Genomic DNA, 24651 nt, shown 5'->3' on the forward strand with positions numbered 1-24651 from the left:
GAGATAAAGAACAATTATAAGGTTTAAAAAAAAGTGTTTTAGAGAAAAATGAACAGTGTTGAGAGTCAATGCTTACTTTGAGTTGAGGCTTCTGGGAAAGCTTGGTGGGAAAAGAGGCATTAAACTGGGGTGTGAGGAATGTCTAGTCTGGACTTTGGATATGTAGAAGAGGGAGAGGGCATTAAAGGTAGAAGACATCGCATGAACAGATTTATAAGATTAGGAATCTCCTGGTGTGTCTAGGGAACTAGTAAATACAATCCTTTGTTTCGGCTGGACTGTATTGTATGTTTGGGGAAGCCAGTTTGGGAGCGGTGGGGTGAGCGACAGCTAATGTCTGGGAAAGAGGGAGTGAGGGGCAAGGAAAATTGTGAGGTTTTTAAGCCAAATGACTGAGGTGTATACTAGAAGTAATTATCTTTTCAGAGAGGATAAATCAAGTTCATCTAGTCCCAATTTAACAAGTCCTATTTCACTGTCTCACAAATCTCACCCATCCCTCCTACTGTTTCCATTTATCTAGTTTATACCTTTATTACAATAATCCAAGCACAATGTGATAAAATTTCTTAATTATTTTTCTGTCTCTAATCTCTCCATTCCTGAAATTTATCCTGTATTCTGACTCTAGATTTATTTTGCAAATACCGCTTTCCACTTAGAAACTGGTTCCCTGTGGAATCAAGTGCACAGTTCTTAATCTGAACTAGTCCAATGTAAAGCTCCAAGTACCTTCCCCATAATCAACTCCGATTTAAGTTGCTCTGTACACTGCTGCCAAACTGGCTCTGTCTGCTGTTTGCTTTGGGGCCTCTTTTTCCTTCTTTGTCCTTAACTACCAGACACCTCCATTCTCACCATTGAAATCTTTCCATCCTTGAGGAACCCTATGTTCCTTGAGGGACCCTGCATTAAATCTTACTGAAGGCAGGCCACTTCAGTTAGAAAAGAAATCCCCCCTCACTGACTACAGAACAGTTCTTTTCTAATACTCATTAAATCCTTATTTTTTATTTGGTGGTGTTATATCCTTAGATTTCTTAGATCATTAGATCTTAGATCTTATCTAGATCATGGGGCTCATTAGAACTCTTTCCATTAGATTTTAGATTTCTTAGATCTTTGTGTTCTCTTAAGACAGAGGCTGTTGCATACTACTTTATATCTCTCTTTAGTACTTTTTGTTTAATTCAAGAGGCATTTATTGAAAGCTGGTCAATAAGCAGCTGGTTGACTAGTTGTTAATTGAGATTATCTTATTGAAATTTCTTTTATAACTGCCTTCTTAATATGTAATGTTCCAACTTTATTGCTAGCTTTACTACTGACTCATGTAACCTTGGGGACATTCTGTTTCACTACACCCTGTATTATGGTTTATTCATGCTAGAAAATGAGCATACAAAGTCTACCCGTGGTATAGAAGTGGAACTAATTCATGTTGTAAAGATCATTGAGACCTTTGACGCTTATCCATACATCTCTGTCAGTTTGCCAAACTTTGAGTTCTTTCTTTTTAGAAAGCTTTCTGGCAAGTCATAAAGAGGGAAGGAATGGTTTAAATAAAATAGGGTCCAATTTAAGAGTGTTACACTCTGTTGGATAACAATAGAGGCGATCGTTATGCGTGTTAATGGTGAAAGAATTCACCCACCAGTTCAGTTAGTAGTTCATTTCAACAAAAAAAAATGTATTGAGTTGCTTGAGCTCCTGCCATTATATTTACATTCTGATCAGCAAGGAGGAGGAAAGGGAGAAGACAGCACCTTCCCTCTTTCTTTCTGGAAGAGGACTTCCAGGAAGTAAATTGTAATGTGTGTTGTGAAAGAAATATTAGATGCTGAGGTAGAAAATAAAAGTGGCAGAAAAGGCTGCTTCAGATCAGGTGGACTGGTAACCTCTCCCAGAGGATGACGTTTCAGCTGAGACCTGAAGGGTGAGGAGTAGTTGCCATATAAAGAACAAGAGCGAAGAGTATTCTGGTACAGAGAACAGTTACAAGGCCCAAGACAGGAGACAATGTGATGAGAAGTGGAAAGAAATGACAAAAGGCCTGTGGCTGAGTCTGAGCAAGGAAGGGAGGGAGGAGAAGTAATCAGAAGCCAGATGAAGCTGGACCTTACAAGCTATGATTTGAGGTGTGGATTTTATTCTAGATATTATGGATTTCCTTGAATTTTTTAAAAAGGAGTTTAGTTTTAAAAACTTTATTGTTGTTGCCTTATGGAGAGTAGAGAGGCAATTAAACATGAAGTCTGTTAGGAGATTTTTCATATTCTAAGAGATGATGATGGCTTGAATTAGGATAATAGAAGAGGGGATAAAGAGAAGTGGGTACATTTGAGATATATATTGGTATTAGACTGTACAGGATTTGACAGAGGGTTGGATGTGGTAAGGTGAGAGAAAGGAGGCATCTGCTGTTCAGTGGATCAGTTCAGGGGATCATAATCAGCCTGTGAGAAATCTGAGTGGAGCTCAGGAAGAAGTCTGGTCTGAAGAGCCAGATTGAGAGATTGGGCTTTATTAACACTAAAGAGGTGATTTAATCTGTGGTAGTGGCTGGTTTGCACAAAGGGGAATGAAAAACAACAACAATAAAAAAAAAAAAAAACATAATCACAATTGGAACTCTGGAAAACACCAACATTTAAGGATCAAAGGGAGGGAGCTGGGTGATCCAATGAAGGGGCTTAAGAAAGAGCATCCGTTGTAAGTTGTAGGCTCCAGAAGAACCATAGGAGGAAAGTTGAAGTAGAGAGTGGTCAATAATATGGAAGCAGACATGACATAAGCAGACATAAGATAATGGCCATGAAGGTACAATTGGATTGGTTAGCAGGGACTATTGGTGACTGAAGGGAAAGTGGTTTCAGAAAAGTCAGATTGCAGTGGGGTTGAGGTATGAATGAGAGACGAGGAAAAGAGAATGAGAGTAAATACTCTGTGAGGAAGTTTGGCTGAGGACAGAGGACAGGAGCTAGAGGGGAACCCAGAGTCTTGGGGAAGGGAGACTTAAAATTTTATCTGTTTTTAATAAAATGGAAGACTTTGAGCATGATGATAGTTCAAGGAAGAGGGTGAAGCTAGTGGAATATGGGGATAACCAGTAGAGCAAAGTTTAGGGAAGGCAAGAGCAGAGACTTTAAGCAACATACATTTCATTATTTTTTAACTAGGTGGACATATACACATGGTAGAAAAATTGAAAGGTGTATGATGAAAAATAAGTTTCTTTCCCCCCTTCTGTCTTCCAGCCACCCAGTTCCCCTTCTTAGAGGATTTCTGTTTGTACTCCCATCAACAAGTATGCAAGTGCATGGTTGAGATTATGTTTGTACTTAATTCTCAGAGTATGAAGAGAAAGCTAGCTGTAGTGTGTGGATTTCTGGTGGGAGGAATGAGAGTAAGAGAGATGGAGAACAGACAGGAATTCAGAGATGAGTGAGAAACATATGGTATGGAATTGGCTCAGAAAAGAAGGGCATTAAAGAGGATATGGGGGTGAGGGGTGGGGGACATGTCTATGATGTGAGACTCATGGCTGATGAATTTGCAGCAGCCCCTCTTCACATGGTTTTGTGACCTTTTCAGGAGAACTTAACTACTTCTTTATATTTAGAAAGTATGTCAACTTAGAAAATGGATTTCTCAAAAATTCATCACTTTTGTAAAGTACATGTTTGGGGTCCAAGTGCCAAAACTCTGCTTTTGGCTCTTAATTGCTTTCAGTCACAGGCATGTTGTGTGGTGCTTTGGGGTTATTCACACCAGTAGTAGAAATCAAAACAAAGGGAAGCTTGTTGGTTAAGAAAGAGCACTCTCTGTCTGAAGGAAGAAAGGAAGAGGAGGAGACTGGAAACCAACTACAGTATTTCTGAGACGGCACTACTATTCCTAAAGCACATAATTTAACAACCTAAAAAAAATTTCTTTTCAAACATTCTCATCATTTTAGCTTGTACTAGGCTAAACCACTGAGTGTACCTTTGTTTTATTTTTTAGTCACAAAATTGAAAGATTACAAATAAGACTTACATTAGTAATTGTGAGGTTTTTTTTAAAGAAGATGCTTGGTCATTTCTTATTTGATGTGGGACTTATTTTAAATGCATTCATAAACAGCTGCAAATGCTCTTAGTGGAAAGCATAATAAAACTAAACAATGAACCAAAGGTTCAGCTTTAGCTTTCTGACAAAGCTGACAACTAGTTCTTTTTAGCTATTACAAGGAAAATGGGTAGTGTGTTATTGCTTTAAAAAAAAATGATAAATTATCCTTTTACCAGCAAACTCTTTTTTTAAAATTTTTTTTAAATTTATTTTTGAGGGGGAGATAATTAGGCTTATTTATTTTAATTTACTTTTTAATTGAGATACTGGGGATTGAACCCAGGACCTCATGCATGCTAGGCATGAACTCTACCACTGAGCTATACCCTCACCCCTACCAGCAAACTCTTATACAGATTTTTTTTATGAAGCAAATACATTTTCTTTTGAATGTTCCATCTTAGCTTGATTTTGTTTTTCAAGGCAAGTCATTTATTGATGTTGGACTGAAATGTATTAATAATCAGTTTTGTTCAATTACTTCTGTAATTCAGTGTGCTGACATTTTTAATCTTTAAGCTTGTAGTTGGGCTTGTATTGAAAGCCTACTATGTGTCAGTTGCTTTAAGACTTCGGGCATACAAGAGTAAGATACCTTGATTCAAGGAGCTCATAGTATAATAAGGAAAAAATTGAGCATATAGTCTCCTGGGGGCATCCAAGTAGGGGAATCAAGAAATATTGATTAAGAAGCAAAGTCAAAAAAAGAAGTAAAATCAGAATGAAAAATTTGAAGATTTTCTAAACCGCTTTCTCCATGTTTCCACCGTTTTTCTTCATAATGATTAACAGTAAAATTTTCACAAAAGGGACGAGGACCTATACTCTTCTTGGGAGACAGTAAAGAAAGGACAGAGTGTACTCATAGCCAGCCTAGGGAAAAGAACACGAGGTGAGAAAAGCTCTTGGCGACAGTGCTAAAGGAAGAGAAGCCAGCTGGCTAAATCCCTATCCTGGAGGGATGAAAGAAGAGGTACTTGAGAAACCAGCCAAGGGCCGAAAAACAGGTCCTGGGGTTCAGTCTCAAGCAGACACCTTCTGGGTTCTCTGATAACCTGGTTATCTGTATTCTCAGCCAACAGAAGATTAGAAAAGGGAGAGGCACACTGGCAACTGAGGTTGATAACCTCACAGTGAGTGAGAAAAGAAAATCAGAAGTGGACTTAAAATCTCCAAAAAATTTAGCAATTTGAGACCATTTAGTGTAGGGAGAAAGAGCTCTTTTAAATCCTGGAGCATTTCACCGTAGTCGCCATAATACAGTGATTGCTAGTCATAGTAATGACCCTGAGTCATCAAGTTCTTTTTAGTCTATTCTGAGGACTTTTTTTCCCTTCCCATAGCAGCTTGTTGGAGTTTTCTCCTGACCATGTCTTAATGTTAGGAGGAAAACATCTTACTAACAATGTTTCTAAAATAAGAAAGAGGAGTTGGGGGAGAGGGGTTGGGTACAGGTTTCCCTCACCATCAGAAAGTAGAGCGTTCCTGGGAAACCTTTTGGAAAGCCAGCATGGTGTAAAGTGAAGCAGTTACCTTAGGACACATCTTGCTGACAGATGCACAAAATAAATCAGGATTAAAGCACAGATGGTCACAGACACGTTTCAAAGCTATAGCGGCTTGACGCTGAGATGCTGAGCGTAGTTCCCTGGGAAGGAGCGTGACGGTGCCCCTCCCGCTGCTCAGGGTGCCCGATTCCTCTATAACAGTTCTCTCCAAAACAAATGCTTTTTTCATAACATCAAAAATCCCCCTTGGATTTCTTTTAGTTAGCAAAAATAGATACTAATGTAGGTCTTTTGTAAAAGCAAAGTGGTGTAAAGTTCAGTCGACTTTCGAAAAGCAGAGGATACTGGTATTAAAGATTTTGTGGGGTTTTTTTTGCCACACTGTTGTCAAACCTATCTCTAGGGGATGTTTTCAACTTCCGTGTAACTGATGGGCTTAACTGATATAGCCTTGCATATATGCTCACATTTCTTACTGAAACCCATGAGAGGCCTATGCAGATCTTTGTAAATTGGGCTAAGAAAGCCTTCAGTTTTCAAATGCTCTAACAGTTTTGTCTCTCATGTAGTTCCGTTTTCTCCCTATTGCAGATTGCAAGGATGTAACTTGCCTACAGATTGATTCATTCATTTAACAGATGTTTATTGAATGTCTGGCATTTGCAAGATATTAAGATACAGGTAGACTTAATTTATTGGAATAAGGATTTATTTGATTGATATGCCACTTATTTTTAGCAGCCCAGAACAAGTAACAGAATTATACCCAATTTATGATAATACATTTGTATTATTTTCTTGATGCTGTAGAAGACCCGCTGAAAGGCGAAGTCAGACTCAGATTTGGAGTTGTCTTATTAAAGAAAATCACAATAGACATAAAAACAGAGGTCATTCTGTTTCATTGTAAATACAGCCAACTTTGGGATCAGATGACTCATTTCTAAAAGCAAATATAAACCACTTAAGAACAAATTGGGGGCTTACTTGCTTTTCCCCCCTTTATTCAGTAATCAATATATGTTTTTACAAAGTGGAGTGGAGAGAGAGGATTGTGTTAGAGTTATCTCTGAGGCTTTTTCAAACTACACACACTCACTGTCCCCTACACACCCAGCCTCTTGCCAGTAGAGCTCAGAGGTGAGAGGCCCCAGCTTTGGAAAAACACAGTGTTTGGTTTGATTCTTGGCTTTTACTAGCTTGGGCAAGTTAATTAACATCTAAGCTTTGGTTTCCTTATCTATATAGTGGTGACAATAATAATATGCACATCATGGGTTTGTTGTGAAGATTAAAGCAGATTGTGCACATCAAGTGTTTAACCCAATGCCTAGCATATAATAAGTGCTCCATCAGTGTTAGCTGTTATTATTAGGAAAGACTGAATATTTCTTCATCATGTATTTTTCACTTGAAACACAGAAAGCTCTTGTGTCTATTATCAGTTGTTTACCATTATAAACCAATTTTCAAAAACTTCTGGAGGGCTAGTTTCATTTGGTATATTCTACAGTCAAGTCATGAATTTAACAGATGTTTGGGGTTTTGCTTTCAGTGTCAAAAGAGCTAGTTTCTGCACAGGAAAAGTCTCACAGGGCAGTGGTGTGTCCTTTTCAATTGTTCAGGTCCAGAAACTGAAGTTTTCTCAGTGTGCCCAGAGTTGATCGGGCTTGGGGGAAAAGACATACTGAGCAAACTCACTAAAGAATGATAAATAAGCCAGGATGTCTGCTCTTGATAAAGAGTAGAACTGTCAAGGGAACTGCGTGTTTTGGTCTCCGTAGTATATTTTTCCCTTGTAGGAAAATATACATGAGAAACCAAGTTACCAGAAGTTTTTCGTGTGTGTGCCTTTAGAGGTGGAGGACTTTTGAAACATAAGGAACAGTATGCTAAAGGAATGGGGAGGAGTGGGCTGGGAGGCAGTATGCATCCCAAGAGCCACACTGGCTCAGAGTAGAGAGGGCTGAGGCTGGAGGGCTAGGTGGGAAGCCATTGCAGTAGACAAGGACAGAGAGAAGGGCTTGAAATAAGGCCAGAGCGATAGGCTTGGAAAATAAATTGACAGGAACTGGTGACTGCCTGGAAAGCACGGACTGAGGAGAAGAAAGATAACTCTTAGATTTTTGGCTCTGCTGATCAGATGAATTGATAATATTAACTAATTAGTAAAGCAGGGAAAAAAAAACAGATTTCATAGGAAAAGGATAATGATTTCAGTTTAGAATGTGGTGAATTTATGGGGTTGATTCTAAGTCAATATGGAGAATTCTAGCTTAAAGCCAAGAAATGCCGATTTGGGCTGAAGATAGACCCTTGAGGGCTAATTATCATATAATTGGAAATTAAGGCCTTCAAAGGAGATGAGATACCTGAGGAGAGAAAGGAGAGGACCCTGATAAAATCCTGAAGAGCTGGGGATACTAGCTGCTAAAGACAGTTGGATGAAGAGAGTTCCTAAATCTGTACCCATCAAGCTCAGAATCAAATTGTGTCCTGTGTTGCCAATAGCCATGCCCCTCCCCTCAAAGTATCTGTTCTTATTTGATTCCTGAGTTTCATTGGCAAGCCAAAATCATCCACTACGTGTCAATTCTCCCTCAAAAATTACCTTATCTTGAAGTCTTGAAGTTGACTGTGACATCTGGTTTGGAAAACGAGTCTTATATCTAAGCCATGATATAATTGCAGTGTCTCTTACCCAGTAGAATTATATTACTTAAATGGTTATATGTCTTAAATATGCAGAATTCTAGGCTCATTCTAGAATTATATATGTTTATAAATATGTTTATAATAAATATTCTGTCCTGACCAGCACTCATCCCTGTTTTAAGTTGTACCCCATTCCTGGTCATATAAGATTGCGTGTCCTGGTGCCACTGATTACTGATCTGAAGAGCTGTCCTGCCTACAGTTTTTCTTTGGGCAGCTTTTGGAAACTTTTACTTCTGAAGACTTTAGGTATTTTAAGTTTAAAACAGCTGAATGATTTAGGATCATCTTAAGCCACCAAAAGCAAGTTTATGTATGATAGTTAGAGGAGACAGAAATGAGGACACAGATTTTCTACCTCTTCTTGAATTATTTCTGTTTTTAAAATTTGTATTTATCTTACTGCTTTGTGAAAGTGCTGTTTCAAGGGATCTTCTTGGCTATTTGATTTGAAGATAAGTCCCGAAAAACAGATCATACAGAAGTAGTCTTAAGTCTGCCAGTATGATTATTCCTGTTCGCTTTATTTCTTAATCTTCCGTGAAGGGTTTGTAGGTTTTCAGGTGGTGGTGTCTTTTGATTTACACTATTACATTAACATTACCAGTCAACATGAAAGAAAATTCCTTCTGATTTGTTGGGGAAGGATTTATTTGGTTCCTGCAGTATAGTACAGACTTTAGTATCCATGGGATCTATTAGATAAACTGCCTCTGCTGGAGGTGTTTCCCCCCATTTTTGGTTAAGAGACCAGGAAATCCACAAACTCTATAATGTCATTTACTCTGAATTACTCATTTCTGAATTTTTTTTTCTTCTTTTAACCATTACTTTAGTCAAAAGGACATAATTTTCTGTTTAAAAAAAGATTTAAAATATAAACCTGTGATGACTTTATTAATATCCTGGAATATAAGTTCTTGACAGCAACTGCTCTTGTCAATGAATATTTTAATGTCTATAACCCAAATGTCAGCTGAATGTTTAATAGCTAAACAGTTGGTTTGAACCTTCAGTTTCATGTTAGAAGGAAGCCAGAACAGTCCTAAGATTTCTGCAAATTCCTAGTGTTCTTGTGGCCTCTGAGTTACTGCCATCTGGATGTGACTTTTTTCCCTTCCTCTCTCCCTCTCTAGAGGGGGAAAAAAAACAATAGTTCTTTCCCTGGGCTTATGCAGCGCATCAGCCTTCCTTTTGATGCTTCAAGCCCTTTCTTTCCACCATAAGTGCCCTTTCCATGTATTTTCCCAAACAAAAAACATTTCTTTTGTAAGAGGAACTCCACTGTTTACTATGTTAAGACGATGAAATGTGTGCCTTGCTAGGTATAATTTGATAATAATAACCCTACCAGTAACTCTTATTTTCTCTATTTATCAAACTTTCAAAAATTTAAATAATTCATACTAAACTCAGTCTCCATTCTTTGAAGAAGTTACAAGAAAACCCTATCTTGAAAAAGCTTTTGCATTGTTAGAATTGATTATACTATGTAGCATTGTGTAGCTCTTTTGCCAGGTGGCACAAAGATAGTGATCTCTTAAAAGGATACAGAATTTCAGATCGAGTTTAAATATCAACCTTCCCCTTCTCTTAGAGAACTAAATCAAGACCATTTGGTGAACAAGACAGAAGTCTACCCTTTTGAGGTTGTGTATTTGGTATTTTTAAGCTATTTTCTATCCGATTTCCTTTGACTAAACTGTATATGGCTTCACTAAATTATTTTTAACTGCCAAATAATAATTCACCATAGTTTTTATATTTCTAAGTCAATTATGATCTTTTATAGAAACAAGTTTGAAAAAATGCGTGATGGGAAAGAGGGATAAAACTAGGGTTGTGTAAATAGTATCTACTATCTTTTTTTTGATACTCGCTGTCTCTAGGACATCAAGCAAAATTTGGAATTCCTGTCTAAAAGGAGAGTTTCAAACAGATGATGTTGATAGTATTTATTTAGCTACTTGTTGCATTTTCTTTAAGAGTTTTGGGTCATTGTTTGATTCTATGGGGCAAAAATATTATGATTTAGGGTATAGATCAGTAAACTATAGCCTGTGGGCCAAGTCCAGCCAGTTCTATAAGCTAAGAATGTTTTTTTTCCAGTTTTAAAGGGTTAAAACACAACAACAACAAAGATAATACGCAACAGAAGCCTTATGTGGCTGCAAAGTCTAAAATATTTACTACTTGGCTTTTTATAAAAAAGTTGAGATTCTTGAGTTTTAAAGTGGATGAGCAATTGTTAGAAAGCTACTGATGGAAACTATCAGTGGTTGTATAATTGTATATTCTGAATACTGTGTAATTCATTACAACGTAAATCATATTAAAATGATGGCACAGATTGATAATATGTTGGCATGGAAAGATAAATGAGGAGGCTGCTAAACAGCATGTTAATACTCTATTTCTTAGTAAAGATTTGGGAGGGTGTGGGTATAGCTCAGTGGTAGAGTGCATGCTCAGTATGCAAGAGGTCGTGGATTCAATCCCCAGTACCTCCATTAAAGAAAATAAATTAAATAAATAAACAAACTTAATTACCCTAGTGAAAGATGCTAAAAGACTACAAGCAGCTTTCATTTGATTGTTCATATTTATCTATTGCCTGAATTTTTTTGAATATATTTCTTTATTTATAATGAAAAACAAAGGTGCACACATGGTATATGTGTGTGTTGTGTTTGTGTGTTTTAAAGAGAAAGAGAAACTGAATGGAAATTTCAGTTTCACTTGTGGCTGATTTTTATCAAATGATAAATAGGTTCATTTAAGGAATGTAATTTATTTGGTACTACTTTTAAACTCTTGTCGTCTCTGAACATTAAGCACTTTTCCTTTCAAAACTTTTACCAGATAACCAAACACCTGAAGATGTCAACACTGAGGCTTATCTTCACTTAGTTCTTATTTTTGTTTTTAACCATTTCTTTGGTTGAAATCTAAATACACTGCTTTAGAGCAGCTAGGTAGTAATATAAAAGTGACGTGGCCTTTTAAGATATTGTCAGGAACTGTGCCCCACATAGTTTACATTGCAGAGATTGCTAGTTCTGCACACATTGTCTCCAGCAAATGTTTTCATGTCCAGGCACGTGTTCAGACATTAAGGATTGAAGAGACGCAATAATAATTACACAATAAGTAGTCGGCCAAACGGATAGTAGGACCTCCATAGATTTTTAAAAATTTCTCTTTTATCCCCATATCTTGCTTTTGGGGATGCTTTTATCCCCAGATTCTCCCACTTTCCTCCCCACAAGGCAAGCATTTTAATATGCTTATAGTGCAGAAAATGCAGAAAAAAGTTTAATTTATATAAATTGCATTGTGGTATCGCTCTCATTTTGCTTCCTGCTTTATTCCATCAGCACTGTATTCCTAGTGCTGTTGTTCTCTGGTATGTATCCACCTTTTACCTATCTGCTCTCCAGGGAGTGGGCCCTCGCCTTAACTGTCACAAACAGCAATGCAGGAAACAATCTCTCACATCTCTTTATGGGCTTATATGAGAATTTCTTTGAGATAGATACAGCCAGGAGCAGAATTACTGGTATATGTGTATTTAATTCAACAACGTAGTTTCTCTGGTTCCTTTGAATTGCTGTGCTATTCTGTGTTCGCAACACAACCTTTTTATTTGGGTAAATTTTCATGAGAGTTTCTTTAAGACCAGTACTTAGTGACAAGAAAGGATTACCTTAGTTAAGAATAATTGTTATAACTCATGAATTATTGCAAGGTGGCAATTCCATACAAGCATGTGCTTTTTGAGAGCTAGAGCTGTTGACAATTTGGATTAGTAGAAACTGATCTGAATCCTGTATCTTCTGAATCTACGTCCCAGAGACCAGGTACTGTGAAATGGTGGTGTTTGTATTTTATAATTCTTCCTCCTTATCTGTTTAACTTTTTAATTATATTAAACACATAAATAATGCTTACTATTTACCAAATACTATTATATATGCTTTATAAACACTAATTCATTTAATCCATATAACAACTCTGTAAGATAGTTACTATTATTGTTCCCATTTAATAAATGAGGAAACTACAGCACAGAGAGATTGTTATCCAAGTACAGATTTCTCATTTTAACATTATCAATTCGGGAATATGGAAAACTAATGAAAAGTCTCTGAAAATAAGTGGATTTTGTAGTAAATGTTATTTTATAGTCCATTATAAATTCAAAGGTGCTATTAAACTTCTCTGACTTTACTTTTGAATACCAATATGCATAACTTGTTGTAATGCCAGATGGGAAAAGGAAACTTATCTACTAACATGTATAATATTATACTTCTAAGAATTTGAAAATAAAATCTACAGATAGTAATAACCTTTCTTAGATGCCATAGTTGGTACTCCAGCACACTGGATGTATGAATTTTCTAGATGGGTAAAACTTAGTTATTAAAACACCATAAAATATTATATTTTAACATTAAAAAAATCCTGCTTTCTTAACTTCTTGAACAGTAGGTATGAAAGCATGATTTAGCATTTTCCTCATGATTGGGGTTATATTTTGATAACTGTGATTGTACTTTAATGATGTTGTAGATGTGGAATATGAAACAGAATGGCTTCTAATAATTACTAAACCTTGCTTTCTTGAAAAAGTCTCTAATATCCTTTTGCTTTTGGATTATTTGCCTAATTTTATAAAAGGTAAAGTATGGAATGTGCAACCACAGTTGTATAATATAGCTGCTTTTCTATAAAATTAATTATTGACTCACAAATGATTCCTTGCCTTGAAAACCTTCAGTTTTGCTGTGGTGGTTTTAGCTCCTAGTGATTTGAAGACTCCTATGAATCAGATACTTAACCATTCTCATGTTATTTACTATTTGTTGAGGTATAGAGAAATGGGTTCACTTTCCACTGCAGTAGTTCAGACTGGGTTACATCAAAGAATATACATTCATTATCTTTGTAAACAAGACATCAGGATAATTTTTTTCTTCAAATGTTATTTAATATTTGGCTTGAAACCAAATGCCAAGCACAATCAACATCTCTAAATGTGTAGGACAGGGTGCCCTGTCCTTGCATGGTAGGTTTACTTTCTTATACATTTTTTGAAACACAAATTTGTCTACTTAAAACTTATAACTTATGAAAATTTCTGGATAGGGACATTGTATGCTCCAGAGCAAGGGATTCAGCTCTGCTGATCACCAATAGGTGGTCACTTTCAACTCAGCCATTATTTTGTTTGTTTTACACACATATAGTTTTGAGGTATCATATAAATATTACAAGCCCCATTTTGTCTCTGAAAGCAGTGCTAGTGATAGACAGATGAACACTAAAATAGAAATAGTATAAAAAATTGAAGTGAGAAAATTACTCATTACCTATATGATTGGGCAATAAGAATGATTATGAAGGACAATCCCAGGATATGTGAAAAAAGATGTATCTGTACAGTTGACAGTCAGCCAAAGGTGAAGAAATGTGAATATTTGAAATGGTTTTAGCAGAGGATCATCATTAAAGTGAGATGCCCATTTAGTCAAAGGTTACTTCGGGTTAAAGTTGAAGTTCAAGAACTTAAAGACAGCATGGTGAGTGAAATTGGTGCTGTGGAAACTTATCATAAACCACAGATGGCACCATGGGTTTAAGGCCTTTTCTAATCTTCGAGTGAAACTCTGGTGTGGATTCCTTAGCTGCCAGAGGTTCCCTCCCTTATGTTGCTAGAGATTGTGGCAGGGAGGGGTTGCCTGCCTCGGTAAATGTTCTTTGTAAACAAAACAGGGCACTTTTTTTTTTAAATGCCAAAAACATATCAGCTAGGAGGGAATGTGGACCCTATAAACCTAAATCTCACTTGTGAACTTTTGAACTTTGAAATGAATGGATTTTACAGCTTTTGGAATCCACCCTGTTTTTAAGTAGAGCTGCCTCTATATATTTTATATTCTGAAAACCCTACTGGTCATTAAATTGAATGACACAAAAAAAGAGGGACCAGATATTTGCTTGGACCAGATAGTTCCCCAGGGTGAACTTTATAATGCTGGTGGAATGGTGGTACCAGATGGAGTATACAGTGGTTCATCGGCCCAGCTGGACTCTGCCTTTGTGAGGTCTGCTGCTCACTGTCCAGATCAGATTTTGGTGGTGACACAACACCCTCTTGCCTCCCTTTTTTTTCAGCTCTGAGCGCCGAAGCTATCAAGGTCTTCTTGTGGTTCAATATCTGGTTTTAAAATTATTGCGTTTTTTTTTGGTAAATTTTTATGTTTGATGTAACCAGATGTATTAAAATTAGTGAGTCTCTGTCACTGTCAAAAACTGCATTATTTAATGTGAGAACATGGTACATTTATTTTGTAAATTATACAGGTTTTTTGTCTGGATTAAGGTTGTCACTGCCTACAAGAGCTGCTGCTGGAGGTGGTGATTGGCACTGTTGCCACTTCTGCATGCAGATCAGCAGCCAATATGTATTTTAAATTAATCTCCAAAGTATTATTTGTACAATAAAATTATAAAATATATTTCCAATTTAAATGTTTGTTACATCATTATATTTACTGTAATTTTAGGCTCTGCACTCTTGTCAAAATGAAGTGTCCCTGAATTATTTTAGCCTTTCTATAAGGCTGTTTGGGCCAGAGTATCCTGTTTTAAGGAAGTAGCAAGATTTTTTTTAAGGCACAGGGCCTATATTTAGGCCCTTACTGTTGACCATTTTGTTTCCATGGCTAGGCTAAACTATCTAAGTCATCAGCATGTTGTATTCTGCCAGCAATATTTATTATCAGTGACATGGTTTGTTTGTTCTTTTTAAGTCTCATTCTTATTAAAATAAGTCACTTGGCTAGCTTACTCTATTATCTCCTAAATGTGCAAGAATTACAAAGGCTGGCTTATTAAGTAACGCATGCTTGGTTGATTGTTTTATAAAGAAAAGCTGTGAAGTTTTTCCTAAAAAGAGTGAATAAAGATCCAGCAGAGTAAGTAGATGGTACTCAAGGAAGTACTAAGGATGTGTGTGTACAAACGAGGAAGGGCACTGAAAATGTGTTTGTGCTTGCCAGGGTTTCGTTTCTACTACATTTAGGACTCTGATTCTGCAAGCTTTCTGTTTATTCATATGTCAGAGAAGTAGAAAGAAGATGATTAATGGCACTAAACTAACATCACTCATCAGAGGGTGGGAAGTAAATGTGACTTCTTAGGTTGAGAGAAGAAGCCATTAAGCAGTCAAGAGTAGGGTTTACAATGTGCCCAAATTTGTGTGTGGTATAATAATAATAATAATAATAATAATAATAATAATTAATAATATATTATATAATATAATAAAAATATTATATTATTATTATTATTATTTAAAAATTGTACTATCTGGTGGTGATAGAAATAATAGTAACTAATATTTGCATAGCATTTGCTGTATTCTAAGGTATTGTTCTAAGAGCTTTATGTGTATTAACTCATGTAATTTTCCCAGTGACCATCCAAGGTAGGTGCTACTGTTATCCTCTCATAACTCACTTAATCCCCATAGCAACCCAATAAAGTAGACTGTGTTATTAGGCCCATTTTACAGATGAAAAAATGAAGTTAAGTAATTTGTCCAAGGTCATACAACTAGTAAGTAGCAGAGCTGCAGTTCAGAATTCGTGTTCTTAACCACTGTGGTAGGCTCAGTAATGGCCCTCAATGATATCCAGACCCTAATTCTCTGGAGCCTGTGAATATTAACTGATATGGCAAAAGGGATTTTGCAGAAGGGACTAAATTAAGGATTTTGAGATGGGGAGATAGATTATCCTGGATTATCCAGTTGGGCCTTAAATGAAATCACGGGTGTCCTTATGAGGGAGATAGCAGGAGATTTGTCAGGAAAAGGCATGTGACAATGGAAGCAGAGAAAGAGATTTGAAGATACTGTGTTGCTGGCTTTGAAGATGGAGGAAGGGGCCCTGGGCCAAGGAATGCAGCTCTAGAAGCTAGGGAAAATGGATTCTCCCCTAGGGCCTCCAAAGGAAGCACAGCTCTGCCAATGCCTTGGCTTTTGGTTTTGGTCCATTGAAACTATTTCATCCTTTGAGGTCCAGAACTGTAAGATAAATTAGTGTTGTTTTAAGCCATGAAATTTGTGGTAATTTATTGTAGCAGCAATAGGAAACTAATACAGCCATTATGCTATGAATGAAGGTGTTAGTTATTGTTAAGCTTTTTATTATAAGAGCCCTTTCCCAGAATCTGTGAAGGAACTAGCTTCAGGAATAATCTCCCTTAGCAGTCCTGTTTGTGACACTTGTCACTTCATTGCTTAATCCTTATCTCTTTCTATATGAAGATTATTCGGAAGTAATCTTTAGGCTACATCTATGCAAACAGGGTAGGCATTCTGGGCTCACAGCTGACTGTTAAGTCAGAAACTTAAGAAACATTAGGCACAGGACACCATCTTTTCTTCAGCCCAAGTGAGAGGGAAGCTAGAGGGAATGAGCATTTGGATGGATGTCAGGTACCAGGCTAGGAATTTCTAGTCTTCATTTAGTCCTCATCCCTTACCCTCCCTGTAAAGAGTAGTTAATTATTACTCCCACCTTGACAATTAGGAACTGTTAAATAATGTGCTCAGAGCCTGAAAATCAGTAAATAAGATAAAATTCAGGTGTGTCTAATACCAAGGTACATACATTGTCCTATACTCAGTATTGCTACTAATCCTGCTGAGGAGCTCAGTGCTAGAACAGGGTGTATCCAAAGGGTTTACTTAGTTCTAAAGAGTCATCAGGAAGAACATATCACTTTCAGATTACCTCTGACCTGATGCACATTGTGAAGGTTGGGAAGGTTCCTGGATTGCCCTGCAGGACTCTGGAGGTGGACTTAGTTCCTTGGTTTTCTTTATTCTTGTATGTGAAAGTTAAGAACAAATCATTAACAAAACCTCCAAAACTAATTAAAGAGCAATTCACTAGAGCAAAGATCTAGCATCCATAGTTGAAACTTACATAGATTTTCTGTGTTCCTGTGTGATATATGTAAATATAAAAATTAAAAAATTTAAAAAAAACCCAAAACAAAAAACCAGGAATCATACTGTAAATATAAGATTAAACCAGCCAATGTGTAACAGAGTGGTAGTGGCAGGCAGAAAGTCTCAAAGTTATCATTAGATTTTCACAATGGTCTTTTATTACAATATGATTAAGAACCAGTTTTTTTTAGGAACCAATTTGGGAGGCACTTTGCTTTTATCACTTTTCATCCTCCCCCTCCTGCTCCCTCTCTTCTTTTTCTTTCTTCCTTTCTTATCTTCCCTCCCCTCTCCACTTCCTTCTTCACAAGCAGATTTCTAACTTACAACTTAAAAAAAAATGCTTTCTTAGAAATTGAAAATAACTTTTAAATATGCTTGTAGGTGTAGAAAGTAGAAGTCTGTTCTTTACTGAAATTCTTTTAGCGATAATGATCTAATCACAAGTATATCTAAATGTTGAGGGTTCCCTGTTTCAGAAGTTGGTCTAGGAACTTACTGATTTAGATAGATGGTTATTTGATGCTTGAATTATTTTACTACTAGATCAAGGGTTGGAATACTTTCCCTGTAAAGGGTCAGATAGTAAATATTTTAGGCTTTGCCTGACTATAAGGTCTCTGTCACAATTACTAAGTTCTGCCATTGTATCATGAAAGCAAGCGATTGACAACACATAAACAAATGAGTATGGCTGTGTTCCAGTGAAACTTTATTCGTAGACACTGAAATTTGAATTTCATATAATTGTCACATATCATGAAACATTTTAACTTTGATTTTTTTCCAACCATTTAAAAATGTGAAACCTATTCTTAGCTCACAGGTTATAGAAAACAGGTGGCAGGTCAAATTCAGTCAGTAGGTTACCGACTGTACTACATAGCCTATTAGACAGTAGCATGTTTATTCTTATATTTACATTGCCATTCTATTTTTAAAAATAGATCACTGGATTCATAATCTGTGAATTTGGGTCTCTGAAGTATTATAATTTAAAAGACCTTGATAAAAATTACATGTGACATGGAGACTTACATAGCAGATCATTTTTGGTTGAGATTTTGTTTTGAGATTTTGTTCAGATTCCTGATGTTCAAATATTCAGGGGACTTGCTTTCTTTCTCCTCCTGATTTCCAGGGGTGGACAAGTCTTTATTGGTTTGATCCCATTTTAGTTCCATTCCCCTTGCAGTGGTTTATTTGGGTATGGCAATTTGGACAATCAGATAGTACATGGGGAAGAGTTTAATTGCATATAATAGGCTGATCTTGAATATGAAAATGAGTATTTGACAACTGGAATTAAAATCAACATACCTAAACAAATATTTTTGATCTTTACTTCACATTGCACTTGCTAGGGCGGATTGCTATATTGGCAAACATGTTTCAAGAAAAATAGTTATATATGTAAAATAGAATTTAAGAAATTTTTTTAAATGTTTAATTCAAATATAGAAAAATTTTTGTTATGCCAACACAAAATTATAAGCTTTTGGAGGAAGGACTGTTTTTTGTTATGTTGGGTTTTTTTCTGTATATTTTTTCACTTATGAAGTATAAAAACAGCAACACTATGCCAGTAACCACAGAAGTTTTTGAAATTTTACTGGTTCATGGAAATCTGAAAGCCTAGATGTTGGAAATATTGCTCTACACTCACTAAACTCCATTCTTACCGTCTTTCTTGATTACTTGCAGCCTGGCTTTGGACCTAACCTCTTGGTTGACCTGGTTTCCAGAAGGTTACTGTTGATTTTATGGTCTTCTTATGCCACCTCTTTTAAACCAAGTAACTCTTTGACTTCTCTGTAATGTTTAATTCTGTTGCACATTCTATCTCAGAAATTCTTTCCCTAGTATTTGCTGAGAGTGCCTCTCTGTGCTACCTCTGTGACCATTTTCAGTCTCCTTTAATGCTTTTATTTTGGGCTTTTCTATTTCTTGTGGGTGACTCTTGTAAAAGCACTGAATGTTTATGATGCCTGTAAATAGTAGGCATGAGAACAAATTAGCCATAAATAGAAGCTGCAAGTTGCCAAGTAGACACTATTTAGAAGAGACTGTCTTTTGATATAAAGCTAGGCTTATAGTTAATATTGAACAGTTTTCTTAACTGGTAACAATGGTTTTTTTTTTAAAGTGCACACCCATGCATTGTAGTCCTTCATATGAACTGTTATTAAACTATTTTTTATAGATATTTTGATTCCAGTTCTGTGTATATGCTTTAAAAAAAGAAAATACCGTATGGGCATCCTTATACATACATCTTAGCATACTCTTTGAGTATATCCATCACATAAATTCCTAATGGTAGAATTGTTAAATTATGGTGTATATGCATTGAAAAGTTTGGTAAGCATTGCCATATAGCCTTTCTGAAAGCTTGTATCAATTTGCTCTTTTATCCACAGTATGAGTGCTGCATTCTCCATACCCTCTAACTTCATGTTTAGTAATCTAATGGATGAAAAATATTTTCTATACATTTTTACTTATTTTAATTTTAAGTGAGGTTAACATCTTTTATTTAAGTGATTTTCAACTGGGGACAGTTTTGTCCTCCAGGGGATGTTTGATAATGTCTGGAGACATTCTGAGCTGTTAAAACTGGGAGAGAGTCTGGGGAGAGGATTTTGCTGGCATGCTGCTGAACATCCTGCAGTACACATGACAGAATATTATCTGGCCCCAAATATCAGTAGTTCCATGGTTGAGGAACCCAGCTTTATATTATTCCATTTCATCTCCTTTGTTGGTTTATTATCTATAATTCTTGAATTATTTTATTGGTTGCTTCAGGGCTTATAGTATACATTTTAAAATTTATCATAGTTCACTTCTGAGTTATATTTTACTAATTCATATATAGTATAAACACCTTGCAACAGTATATTCCCATTTTTCTTCTCCAGGCCTTTATGCTATTGTTTTAATATATTTTACTTTTGTGCATGTTATAAAACCCACAAAGTATTATTATTATTTTACTTTGAACAGTAGATCATCTTTAAAATTTTTAAACAGCTTTAATGAATTATAATTTACATTAGATTGCACACATTTCCAATATAGAATTTGGTAAGTTTTGACATATGTATGTATTTGTGAAACTATCATCACAATCAAAATATGAGCATATTTATCATCCCCCAAACCTTTCTACACCTTGATAATCCCTCCCCAACCCCAGGCAACCACTGATCTGCTTTCTGTCACTATAGATAAATTTACATTTTCTAGAATTTTATATAAATGGAATCATAAACTTTATTTGTCTGACTTCTTTCATCCAGCATAACTATTTTGAGATTTATCCATGTGGTGTGTATCATTAGGAAAACATTCTTAATGACAGACATTCCGGGTAATTGGATTGCCGTTATTAAAGACCTGCTGAATTCTGAAGTCACCTGATGTGTTCTTTGTTTTAGGTCATGACCATCCAAGGTATGATAATCACATGAGAACACTCATTGCTCCAGATGTCATTTGACTCATCAGAAAAAATCTGTTTAAAAGAAAATATCCATTTGACCAGATCCTTTCTTTATTGAATGGCTTGATGGCTTCTCTTTCCTCTGATTCAAACCAAAGCTGTCCTTCTCAACCAAAGCAAAACAGGAGCTTGCATGAATCAATCCCAGAATGCCAATTTTACATCACCGACAGGTGAAGAAAACCTCATGAATATCAATCACAGAGACTCAGAGAGCATCACTGGTGAGTGCAGTCTAATAAATGAAGTGCTATTGCATACGGGATAAAATTTGTATAAGACCTGCCATGATGAAACCCAGCCTCCCTTTCCAGCCTGGTCTCCTCAGAGACCGACTGAATTAATATCTTTTTTTCCTTGGTCTCCTAACACGTTATCAAAATCTGCCCTGCGTGCTGTTTGTTGTCTAAATCTCACTCCCTGTATACGTGAGCCCTGGTCAGTAGGAACTGCATTATATTCCTCTCCCTATCTTGTCTTCCTATTCCTGTCTTCCCATCTCCACAAGGACAGAGGTGCTTGTGTTTCTATGCCCTGCAGGCACCTGACTACAGTACCTGTACATAAGAGGCTTTCATGGTATACAGTGTATGCAAACACAGATGCAGCCCCATAAGTCCTTATCTGCAAGACTGAAAAAACTATACACCCAAAGTTTTTTCTGAACTTTGTTTGTAAAACTCATTGGTCCACAAAACCTGACCTATGCAGCTGTTTCTAGACTTATCTCATTTAGTTTAAATATTTATGTTTGCTGAAAGTATATTAATATATTTAAATATGGGGTGCTGCTACAAAACCATTTGGAGATGTTATGTAACATACAGTAAATGGACGGTATTACTTTTCTAAAACTCCATAAAATTCTGAAACCCATCTAAACCCAAAGATTTCCCCCCCATTTTGTATTCAGCTTTATTGAGATATTTGCATTAGGATACAATAAAATGGACCCATTAAGTGTACAGTTCGGTTTGACAAATATATTCAGTCATGTAACCACTAGTACAATCAAGTTGTAGAACATTTTTATTATCCCCCAAAGTTCCCTTTTACCGAGGTCTCCTCACCCTTCAACTGCTGACTCCAGGCAACTAGCAGTGTGCTTTTCTGTTACTATAGGTAAAATTTGCTTGTTCTAGAATTTCATATAAATTAATCTGTGTCTTTTGTATCTGGCTTTTTTAATGAAGCAAAGTGTTTTTGAGATTTATCTACGTTGTAGTATGTGTCAACAGTTCATTAGTTTTTATTGCCAAGTTACAACAACTAAACTCTGTCCTTATAGTAGTAAAGCACCCATCGACAGTATGTAAAAGAACAAATGGAATTGTGTTTCAATAAAACTTGATTGGCAAAACTAGGCAGAGGCAGCAGGCTCCAACTGGCCTGTGAGCCATAGTTTGCTGACCTCTGCTTGACAGCATCAACACTTGGTAATGTCAGTGTTTTTGATTCTAACCATTCTAGCAGATATGTACTGCTATCTCTGTGGTTTTAACTTATTTTTCCCTGATGACTAATGATGCTGAGTGTCTTTTCTTGTGTTTATTGGCTATTTCTAGATCTTATTTTGAGTTGTCTATTTAAATCATTTGCCCATTTTTATATTTGTCTTACTGTTGAATTGCAAATGTTCTTTATTATTCTAGATGTAAATCCTTTGTTAGATAAATGGGTTGCACATATTTTCTTCCAGATTGTTCCTTGCTTTTCCATCTTCTTAATGGTGTCTTTTTGTAGAGCAAAAATGTTAAGTTTTGGTGGAGCCTCATAATCAGTTGTTGCTTTTATAGTTCATATTCTTTTGTGTGATTTCTAAGATATCTTTGCATACTTCAAGATCACAAAGATATTCTCTTTTGTTTTCTTTTTAAAATTTTATAGTTTTTGCTTTTATATTTAGGTCAACAGTCCATTTTATAATCAACTTTGAATATAGAATGAGGTTAGGGTCCAGATTTTGTTTTCCCCAGTTGAATGTTTAGTTGTTCCTACACCATTTGTTGACAACATTATCTTTTACCCTATTGAATTACCTTGGTAATTTTATTGAAAAATCGCTTGATGATGTATGTATGAGTCTATTTCTGGACTCTTCATTCTGTTCCTTTAATCCCTAAGTCTATCTTTCTGTAAATACCACATTGTCTTGATTACTGTAACTCTATAGTAAATCTTGAATTCAGGTAGTACAAATTCTTGGTCTTTGTTCTCTTTCAAAAATTATTTTGGCCATTCTAGATATTTCACATTTCCATATAAATTTTGAAACCAGAATGTCAATTTCAACCAAAAAAAAGTGGTGGAATTTTGAATGGAATTATGTAAACTTCATAGACAATTGACAGTATTATGGGGCCTATGTCTGTTGATTCATTTTCCAACTAGTAATGGGTTACAATTCGCTTATTCTTTCCACATCTAGTAATTTTTTTATCAAACGCAGAATATTTTGAACATTATGTTCTTTGATGTCTGAATTTTGTTGTCTTCCTAGGAAGATTGTTACTGTTTAGCAAGTCCTTGAGTTACTTGCTGATGAGGTCAGTCCTTTGGGGGTTTGTTTTTAATCTTCGTTATCTGAGCCTCTAGATCACACTTTAAACCATACTCTAATGTGCTTTATTCTAGCATTAATTTAACACTACTGCCAGTGGACATGACTCTCCTAGGACCTTTACTGATTGTCCCAGCTATTCATAGGTTTTTCTACTCTGGCTGCATGAAATCCAGACCTCTCTTAGCTTTGTGTGGGAGAATGATATAATAAAATATGAAGATGTGGAGGAAAATATCAGTGTAATGAGGACAGACCAGTTTTGAGGTCATATTCAAGAGAAATAAGAGAAGGCCTTGAACCTAAATGGAGGTAATGTGGCTAGAAAGAAGTGAGCATAAGGAAAAGAAATTTGGATGGTAAAAACGTAGTGAGGGGGCTGTTAAGACTAGACAATCAGGAAAGCAGTAAGTGGTACATTATCAGAAATACAGAAGCAAATAGGAAGAGCTGGTCTGAAGAATATTTAGTTGAATCTATGAAACCTTGATTGAATGCTGATTTTTAAAATTACCTTTTGGAAGTAAGGAATTGGATTTTCACAGAATTTCATTAATTTTTATTAAAAGACAATGTCTAGGGAATAGTAGTTCTTTTAATGAATGTTACTTTTCTTCTTCATTTTCATTATACCCTTGCAGGCCTAAGAGTCTCTTTCAAGCTCTGCACGTATTTATAGTCACCTCTTCCTGCAAGTATTACAGTGACAATCTGTAGGTGATACATTTGTGGCTGGAAAAGTTTGAATAGTCACATGAAATTCATAGTAATAGAATTTGTATGTATTTTCAGAGCTTTTATTTTAGAGGTCCGCTAAGGGTTGAGAGAAGCTTCTTTAGAACTATATTTAGTACCTCCTCTCTGTGATTATGTACCTCATTCTTCATAGTTATGAAGCCTCTGCTTGTCCTTCTGGGTGAATAGGATTGTCATATTTTCAGCCTCCTCATATTTGATTTGATTAATGTCAGCATTGTTAAGGTTAAGTAGTTGAGATTTACTCTTTTAAGGTATGTTTTCTTTAAATGTTTGTTATTCTTTGTTGTTGTTTACCAGAGTTTAGAACATGTTTCTTTAGGCTACCCACAAAGGAAATACCAGATCTCTTTTAATAACGAGAGGGTTGGAATGACATCCTGTATTTTTTCTATTTTTAGGCCCTAGTATTTCAAGCATGTTAAAAGGGATAACTTTTTTTTTTTTTTTTTTTTTTTTTTGGAAA

General features: G+C 35.9%; 1 protein-coding gene across 2 annotated transcripts in view; it reads left to right on the plus strand.

Moving 5' to 3' along the window:
- The window catches only part of TRAK2 (trafficking kinesin protein 2), a 58730-nt gene that overhangs the window by 4876 nt on the left and 29203 nt on the right, over positions 1 to 24651 (plus strand). For both annotated transcript variants that reach the window (XM_032480067.1, XM_006189946.3), the window contains exon 2: positions 20805 to 21093. In XM_032480067.1, coding sequence (XP_032335958.1) covers positions 21003 to 21093 — 91 coding nt within the window. In that variant the 5' untranslated portion in view covers positions 20805 to 21002. The remainder of the gene's footprint in view (positions 1 to 20804; positions 21094 to 24651) is intronic.

This window comes from Camelus ferus, chromosome 5, assembly GCF_009834535.1.
Source record: "Camelus ferus isolate YT-003-E chromosome 5, BCGSAC_Cfer_1.0, whole genome shotgun sequence".
Lineage (NCBI taxonomy): Eukaryota > Metazoa > Chordata > Mammalia > Artiodactyla > Camelidae > Camelus > Camelus ferus.